The sequence below is a fragment of the Choloepus didactylus genome, chromosome 5 (genome assembly GCF_015220235.1).
Source record: "Choloepus didactylus isolate mChoDid1 chromosome 5, mChoDid1.pri, whole genome shotgun sequence".
NCBI classification, from domain to species: Eukaryota; Metazoa; Chordata; class Mammalia; order Pilosa; family Megalonychidae; genus Choloepus; species Choloepus didactylus.
This window is the reverse complement of record NC_051311.1, coordinates 91,954,300-91,963,587: the sequence shown is the minus strand read 5'-3', so window position 1 is coordinate 91,963,587 and position 9,288 is coordinate 91,954,300. Positions and strand designations below refer to the sequence as shown.

The 9,288-nt window shown below is 40.7% G+C and overlaps 1 protein-coding gene across 3 annotated transcripts in view; it reads right to left on the bottom strand.

Moving 5' to 3' along the window:
* Positions 1 to 8,477, bottom strand: part of DNAJC2 (DnaJ heat shock protein family (Hsp40) member C2) — a 32,804-nt gene extending 24,327 nt beyond the window's left edge. The window contains exons 1-3 of one of the 3 annotated variants that reach the window (XM_037836468.1): positions 8,208 to 8,477; positions 6,338 to 6,528; positions 2,058 to 2,133 (exon numbers count right to left, since the gene is read on the bottom strand). In XM_037836468.1, coding sequence (XP_037692396.1) covers positions 2,058 to 2,133; positions 6,338 to 6,528; positions 8,208 to 8,271 — 331 coding nt within the window. In that variant the 5' untranslated portion in view covers positions 8,272 to 8,477. Of the gene's footprint in view, positions 1 to 2,057; positions 2,134 to 6,337; positions 6,601 to 8,207 lie in introns of all 3 variants that reach the window. The other 2 variants (XM_037836469.1, XM_037836470.1) reach the window with 2 other exon arrangements.
* Between the last annotated feature and the right edge of the window lie 811 nt (positions 8,478 to 9,288).

Below are 9,288 nucleotides of genomic sequence, written 5' to 3'. Positions count from 1 at the left end.
TCTAAAATAATCTGATAAATTCTTTCACCTTATTAAAAAAAAATCTCCTCTGATTTGAGTTTATCTCCTATAGTTAGTTTACACTAGTGATTTTCAATATGAGATAGTTTTTGTTCAGTCACCTTCCTCCAAGTACAATATTTTCTTTTCTTGACTGGCCTTGACTCCCTATTCCTTTTCCATATGGCCACATCTAACCTCCTCTGACTTCAACATTCATTCTCTAAAGCCTTCTGTTCTAGTTTGCTAATGCTGCCAGAATGCAAAACACCAGAAATGGATTGGCTTTTAGAAAAGGGGGTTTATTTGGTTACACAGTTACAGTCTTAAGGCCATAAAGTGTCCAAGGTAACACATCAACAATCAGGTACCTTCACTGGAGGATGGCCAATGGTGTCCGGAAAACCTCTGTTAGCTGGGAAGGCACATGGCTGGCATCTGCTCCAAGTTCTGGTTTCAAAATGGCTTTCTCCCAGGACGTTCCTCTCTAGGCTTCAGCTCCTCAAAAATATCACTCTTAGTTGCTCTTGAGGCATTTGTCCTCTCTTAGCTTCTCCAGAGCAAAAGTCTGCTTTCAAAGGCCGTCTCCAAAATGTCTCTGTAAGTTGAAGCTCCTCTCTCAGTTCCAGTGCATTCTTCAAATTGTCCGTCTTGGCTGTAGCTCCTCTTCAAAATGTCACTCTCAGCTGCACTGAGTTCCTTCTGTTTGTCAGCTCATTTATATGGCTCCACCCTGAATGGGTGGGGCCACACCTCCATGGAAATATCTCATCAGAGTTATCACCTCCAGTTGTGTGGGGCGCATTTCCATGCAGACAACCTAATCCAAATTTTCAAACTTAATCCCCACTAATATGTCTGTCCCACAAGATTGCATCAAAGAATATGGCTTTTTCTGGGGGACATAATACATTCAAACAAGCACACCTTCTAGGACCAAAAGGGGGAAGAGAAATGAAACAAAACCAAGTTTCGGTGGCTGAGAGTTTTCACGACTTCATTCTGGAGGTTGTTCTTATACATTATACAGATATTCCTTTTTAGTTTTTAGTGTATTAGAACAGCTAGAAGGAAATACCTGAAATTGGTGAACCTGTAGCCTTGATTCTTGAAGACGAATGTATAACTATGCAGCTTTTAGGGTGTGACTCTAATTGTGAAAAGCTTGCGACGGACACTCCCTTTATCCAGTGTAAGGACAGATGAGTAAGAAAATAAATAACGGAGGGGGATGAGGGGTATATGGGGTGTTTTGGGTGTTCTTTCTTATTTTTATTCTTTTTTTTTTTTTTTTGAGTAATGAAAATGTTCAAAAAGTAATTGTGATGAATGCAAAACTATATGATGCCGTGAACCACTGATTGTGCATTTGGATAATTATCTGGTATGTGAATATATCTCAAAAAAATTTTGCATTAAAAAAAAAATATATATATGTATATATCTCCATTCTCTAGATTGGAGGGCAGAGCATTCTTCTAAGATAAAGCACAGGAAACTAATCACCCTTGCCTTTTTCATTAAAGTTTGCCAATCAGGTGAGGTGAGTATGTTTGTCAGGAATCATGTCCAGAGGACTGCAAAGGACAAGACATCAGGAACATTAAGGAGATAGTGTTTTGCAAGGCAAATTCAGGTTGGGTTCCTAACAGTTTCTCCCCCCAAAATTTTAACCCAGTCAATAAAAATAATGATGAAGCATCAGAAAATTTTCTTCTTGGGCAGAAGGAAAAATGGTGTCAATAAAAGTGAGATGTGAGTACAGGTGTCCTTACAAAGAGAGCTGACATGTTTTTTAAAAGCTTGCCACTGGGAGAATGCTTTTTATCTTGTCACAAACACACACATATCCTGATTTTTTATCCCTAATGGGAATGTTCAAACATAAGACTGATAGCCTTTTTCTGGTTCTGAAGGTAAAGGAGACTGTGGTTATAAATTTTATGACAATATAACAACCACTTTTAAATCTAAGGCTATTTTCCTGCAAATCTCTTAAAAAGGAAAACATTTTCTATGTCAGATATTTAATCATTTCAAAATAACACTGTACTTACGAGCTGCTTTGATCTGTCTTTGTGTTGCTTTGTATCTTACATGGCCAAGTCCAAGAACTGCATAATGATCCTGGTTCTGATAAAGACACAAAAGGGAGTCAAGTTTGAAATAGAGGAAATATATCGTCCTTTGTATTTTGGCACCCTAAAGCCATTTTTTTTCCCAAAGTAATACTCCTATAATAAGAATCCAGTGAGAGACACTGTATAAAATGGGTTCTTTGGTCTACTGTATAGCCCTCGATGATTCATATGCATATAAGCCTAATAAATGCTCTAAGAAGTCCTGCAATTAAAACAAAACAAAACAAAACAGAAAAACTTGTGAACTCCAGCATTTTCCAAATATACTTGGCTAATGAATGCTTTTTTCTCTTAACCTTTATTAATATCTTTTGGCTACCCTCAATCATGCTATGGCTAAAAAGATTTCAGAATTGAGGGGAGCATTACAGCAGCGCCAGTAGGCTGGGCCTGTGGGCAAATAGGATAGGACTGAAAGCCATGTACAGCAAACAGGGTACTTTGGGTGGAAATTTTGAGAAACTGAGCAATAAGGCATCTCTGAATAAGAAGTACTTGCTTTCATCTGTTTTGGTTAACATCCCAGCGAGTTTAGAAGTTGGGATAGCCACTAGAGTGAAGACTCTTACAAAACTCAAAGGTTGTACGTCAGCCACTGAGTGGGGAAGAAGGGGAATTGAAGGCAGAAGATACACAGAAGAAAAGTCACAACAGGGCTGACTAGTTTCACTTTAAATTCAGGACTGTAAACTCCATATTCTACCTAGCAATTACACTTTGTTCCAGTTGATTCACTTTTCCACTCAGTAAGGTAACTTACTTCATAATGTCTCTCCTTTAGCCTTTCCTCAAACCTCACACCTCCTTTTCCACCCTCTTATTGACAGCTCCACCTCCTGCTATACTAAAAAATTTAAATTACGCTGCTCAAATGCCAGCATCTTCTACCACTCAACCGGCATGTGCAGATCTTCTCCCTTCTCTCAATTTATAACAGAAAAAGCCTCTTTCAAGACAAATTACTCCATCCTTCCTCTTGGTTTTGAATTCCAACCCCTCTAAGTCTTTTCAAAGACCAGCATCTTTCAGTTATCTCCTAAATTTCAACTGGATTATTCTCATCAGTATAAAAATATGCTTTCTCTCTCATCTTAAAGAACCCTTCCATGACCCCTTTTCCACTTACTGCCCCATTTCTCTGCACCGTCAAAGTTAAATTTCTGGAAAAAGCCATCTACGCAACTTTCTTACTTCCCCCAACCCCAAGCTCCCACTCCAATCTGGTTCTGCTCTGCCCACCCCCACATCAAATGCTACGAAACTGCTTTCCTCAATATCAATTTCTAGGTGCCAAACCCAAGATCACATATCTGCTCTCACTTGACTTCAACTGTCAGTGGAAGCATAGCTGACACCTTCCTTGAAACATTATCTTCCCTTAGAGGTTCTATGAATCCATTCTCTCTGTTTTCCTCCCATCTTCCAGGAGCTCTTTTACCACCACCTTTGCTGACTTCTTGACCTGCAAAGCTCAGTCCCGGAGCTTTTTTCCCTCTTTCTATTCTTTCATCCCTGGTGGTCTCACCCAATCCCAGGGCTATTTTCGAGTTCCTTGTTTATGCTGACAACTTCCAAATTAAACACTCTTGCAGACCTCTCCTCTGAGCTCCAGATGCACATAAACTAGCATTTTCATCTCTCTAACCTCCTGGTCTGTCACTCTCTCCCTTGGTCACCATTTCGAGATATAACTGTGGTGTTTCAGTTCATTGAACAGGCTGAGCTCTTTCCCATATGCTGTTCTCCCTGCCTGGCACATTCCTCGCCCTCTTCATGTGGCTGCATCTTATCCTTCAGGTCTCAGCTTAAATGTCATCAGTTTATTTAAAATAGATATCTTCTCTCTTCCCCACTCCCCCCACCATCTCAGCTCCTTTTTTTGTTCTCTTCAAAGTACTTACAATTTCTCAGTGCCTAAAACACTCCAATGACCTTTTAACTGACTATTTCTCCTTACCTCCTCACCCCTCTCTCATTCACTGTGCTCCAGCCACACCTGCATTTTTTTCAGTTCCTGATACATTCCAACCTTCTTTCTGCCTTATGGCCTCTGCACAAGCTCCCTGATCATTGCAGGTCACTTAGGTCTTAACTGTCAACTCCACAAATCATCCCCATCTACTCATCCAAACGTAGTCACCTGGACACAATCACATTACCCTATTTCAATTCTTCGCCCAGCACTTATTGGCCATGTTTTTGTTTGTGTACTTATTGTCTGTCTCCTCACTGAAATATAAGCTACACAGGAGAAGTGATATGGTCTTGTTCAGCACAGTATCCCCGGCACCAAGAACAGTGTCTGACATGTAGCAGGTACTTGATCCAGTGAGTATTGATTTTGGGGTTACAAACAAATCAGTGAGTAGGCAAATACACAGATATAGACTGCCAATGACAATCAACTGTATTTTACACTTAGGGCTCTACCTTGCCCCCCATAATCACTCCTCCACCTACCTCAGTCTCTTGCCATTGCACCCATTTTACTGGAACTGCTTTCAACGAGGTCACCTAAACTTATTTTCCAAATCCTGTGGCTTATCATTCTTCATCTTACATGATTAACCTCCAAACTCTCTGTGAAGCAGGTTCCTTTAGTTTCTGGAAGAGCAGAGTGCCTGATACTCATTAAATTTTTGTTGAAGGACATATCTTTTTATTTCTCCTACCTTCTCTCTTTTCAGTGTCCTTTGCTATTTCTCCTCCTCTGCCCACCCCTTAAATATCCATGCTCTTCAATGTTCAGTCCTTTTTGTTTAAAATTGAGGATATTGATGATGATGATATAGATACAATCGGCTAACACTTCTTAGGTGCTGGTTTACTTTTCTAAACGCTTCACATATATGCCTTACTTCATAATCCTCACAACCACTACGAAACAGGAACTCTTCTTTTCCTCTGTTTAGCATTTATCATGTGCCAAGCACTAGGCTAAGTGCTTTATATGCATCATTTCATTAATCCTCACTATAATCCTTTCAGCTGATGGTAAGCATTCTCACTTACCAATAAGGAAAATGAGGTATACAGAGAAGTTGAGTAACTTTACCAAAGTCCCAGCACACTAAATGGCCAAACCAGATTTAAATTCACGCACTCTAATTCCACAACATACATGTTTAAGTATTATATTAGTGTCTATTCAAGCATTATATTAATGTCTATTTGTCTACATTCTTCTCCCTGGCTGATGTCATTCACTTCCCTAGAGCTTCAACTACCAATTCTGTGCCAATGATTTCCAAATGTTTTTAGTTTTAACATCTTTTCAGAGTCAGAAACCAATGTCTAACCATCTACCAGATAACTTCACCAGGAGGTCTCTGGCACCTCTTCTGACACAGCCAAACGTGAATACAGACAACATCCCCACAAACTTCCTTTTCCTGCATACCAGCTTTGGTTACTGATGTCACAGTCTAGCAGGTCAATGAAGCCAGATGTGTGGAGGCCTTCTGAATACCTCCCCATCTGGTGTGCCATACAGCCAAGGTCACCAAGGCCTGTCAATTTTACCACCAAAAAAAGCAAATCTGTTCCCTCTTTCTAAAAACTGGGCCAGAAATTCAGTTTGAGAGTTCATTTGCAGGATTGGATTATTGCACTAGCTCTGTAACAGCAAGCTATTCACTTGCCCTCTAGTCCCTCCCCCTTATCAAGCAATTTTCTGTACTGCCAGAATTATTTCTCTAAAAATAGATTAAAAACTTTTGATGACTTCTTACTGCCTGAAGATGAAATCTGAATTCCTTCCTTAGCATGGCATAAAAAGAACACCAGAGTTTTGTCTAGAGTCTGTTTCAGCCCTAATTTCTCACCACCATCCCTCACATACACTACTCTACTCTTCATTAACCTCCAAAGAGGTGGCACACATTCTTTTACTCCTTTGTGTCTTTGTATATCTTTTCTTTCTACCCAGAATGCCCTTTCCCCCTCTCTCTGCCTCACAAACTGCCACTCATTCTTTTAAGACCAGCTAAAACTTTCTTTTTTCTGTGAAACCTTCCTGAATTTCTCCAGCAATGACAGTATCCTATGCCCAGTGCTAGCCTACTCAGGGCTTTGTGATAAATGGGTGCTCAGCTATTGTTACTTTATCAAATCATCCAAAAACACAGCTTATTAACTGAAGACTCATGGGAAAATTGCCTATACCTGACTGAAAAGAAGACTTAGCTAGTAAATACCTTCCAGTCTTTGGGATCAAGTGTTTTCAGCATGGGAAATTCTTCTAACTGCAATTCTTCATCTTCTGACTCCTCTGATAACTCTTTCTTATCCTCCAGTTCCTGAAAAGAGGCAGAAGCATTTCTGTTTCTCCTCTTAAGAAACGCTTCAAACCATCTTCCCACAGGTTCAACTTGACAGAGTGTAGAGGCTGTGATTAAAAGCGTTAAGAGAGGCTTCAATGTATTGCATGGAATACATCTGCTTCAAGGCAACAAATTTTCTTAGAAAATAAAAGCAAAACAGTGATGCCATCAGAATATAATTTTTAAAGCATCAACTAAGACAATAATTGCAGTAATCCAGTTAACATAAGGATTAGCAATAATCACTTCCTAGTATTTACAGTGTTCAATCATCCTTTTGCATTTATCTGACACAATAAAACATTAAGCAAATGTCAACCATAAATCAACACTTTTCTGGGGATAAGAGAGATAGAGAGAATGAACAGGGAGAAATATTGCAAACTGCTTTACTTTTAGACTATTAACTGCAATAAAGCAAGGAACATTGATTAACTGCCACTAAGATAAAGCCTCATGAAAAACACAAAACCTTCTAAATACAGTACAAAACAAATTAACCAATGTAGCTGCTGTGCTATAATGTTACAAGCTCAGGATCTGAAACCAGAAACTCTCTGGGTTTTGGTTCAGCTCTGAAATTAGTGGCTGTGTTCTCAAATGAGTCTTCAACAGTTAAATGGGAATTATATCTTTCACGTGGTTCATAGGATGCTTGAATGAGAAGCCATGAAATCACTTGGAAAATCACAAACTGTTATATAAATGTAAGGCATTATCATTATTCCTGAGAAGTGGTGGTAAATTACTGTACATCCGTATTTCAGCAACTCAAAAAAGGTAATTTGATCAGAAAAAAGTGAACATCTTAATTTTTATTTCATATTTCATAAGAGAGCAAAAAGGCTTTTTCTGTCCAGTAATGAACAACTCAGATGGAAGTTTTCTCTCCTATCTGATGGCCACAAGTTTCTAAAAACAACTGACTTTTCATGTTTTAATTGGTTTGTGGAATTAAGATTTCCTTCACTCCATAAAGGAGAGGATTCCAACACTATGTGGAAGGACTACCTGTGTAGTGTGGGTGTGGCTTTTAAGAACATTGTCATTCAAGACTTTTCCTCTAGTGACTTCCATAAGCACAGTCGCAACACGTGTCATGAAATACGTTCAAAATCACATTTGTCAAGCGCTTAAGAGGCTGCGGGAATTCACGTAAATCACTGAAAACTGGAGCTCTTTAATAAGTGTGCAATACCTGCGACCTTCCTGAGCTATACATCTAAGAATCTACAATAACTGGAGAAGTTTACTCTAAAAGTCTGACTACGAGGGAGTGTTACCAGCAACACAGGCGGGGGGTCTTTAACACTGAGTATGAGTTCTGACACTTAAAAAACAAAGCCGGTGCACACACGTAAATGGGAAGAAAGTGCTCAACAGAGCGCCAGCAGCAAGGCTTTGTACGACCCCAGGCGCGTGGGGTGCTCGCTGAGACAACCTCTTTGCTGTAGGCCAGGAAGAACCTTTTCGGGGGGCCAAGAGTACCAAACAGTTCAGCCCAATCCATGAGTCAGCAGCTCGAGAGAAAGAAACAGTAGGGGTAGAAAAAAGATGCCCCCACCTCCTTCCCAATCTGTGGGAGGATTATGAACAGCAGCGAGCGAAAGGCACTCGTCGCTGCGCACCAAACCGGGAGCGAATCTCCAGGGTCAAGAGAAGAAAGATCTCGCGGTCGCCGAAGCCAGGGACTGAAGCAGGGGCGGCTGCGGCGGGACAGAGCCAGGGGTGGGTGGGCACGTACCAGAGGTCAGAACGTGGGTGATGGCGGTGCGCTGGCCGTCTGCAGCGCTTGGCAGGAGCAGCATGATGGCGCCGGGGCCAGCCCCGCGGGCGCACGGGTTCGCGTACCAGGCGGAGGGCGCTTAGCGTCCCCTCCGGCTTTAACTCCCGAGCTGAGCCTCGCGCCTAGGCTCTACGAAGTCCAGGAACCGGCGCATGGAGACGGCCAACAACCACTTCCGGGATGGATCTCTCATGGTGCGGCAGCCTATCCCACCCCACAACCCCGCCAGCGTGTGCGGCAGTCTTGTTCCATTGCTCACTCAGATCCGGTTGGGGACCAAGGCTCGCAAAAGAACAGTTCCTAGACTTATCAATTCCCTGATAAAAAGGATTAATTTCCTCATCAAGTGCAGTAAGTAGAATATAGCTTCCTAAAGCAGTACCTTCTATATTATTTTTAAGTTCCCACTACTTTATATGTTAGTCTGAAACTAACCACTGATTTTTCCAGTAACTCTATTTGTATAAATCAAACATGAAAAGACGTGTTATGAACTAGTATTAACAATTACTAGGATAGCATATACACCCATAGGGAATTCTCTGCATATACTTGTGATGCATTTGTGTTTACCTAAATAATAATAATAGCAGCTTACATTTGTTCTGCTATTACTCAGTTACCTACATCACCTCATTTAATCTTCATAAAGTTTGGAGAAGAAACTCCTCTCTAGTTCGATCTATTCCAAGGCCCGCAATATTTTTACACTGTTGTAATAAGATGAAATTTTATTTCAAGATATTTTCAGTTACAGGACTTTGAGGCTTCATGACCTAACTATAGAAAAATCAATTATAGTCCTACTATCTTACTTCTATAACTGAGGTCAGAAGAAAGAACTAGCAACGGGAAACTCGGCGGGGTGTAAAGATAGCCCGCCCCACCCCCTCACTAGCAGTATCTGGAACAGGCTGAGTAAATACAGACTTGATGTGCCACTCTTTGGCAAAGAGCACCAGAATTTAGCCAATTATTCTCCAGGGATTACATATTTGCTGTTAAATATATTGGTCTATGCTGTTTGACATTTCAAAAA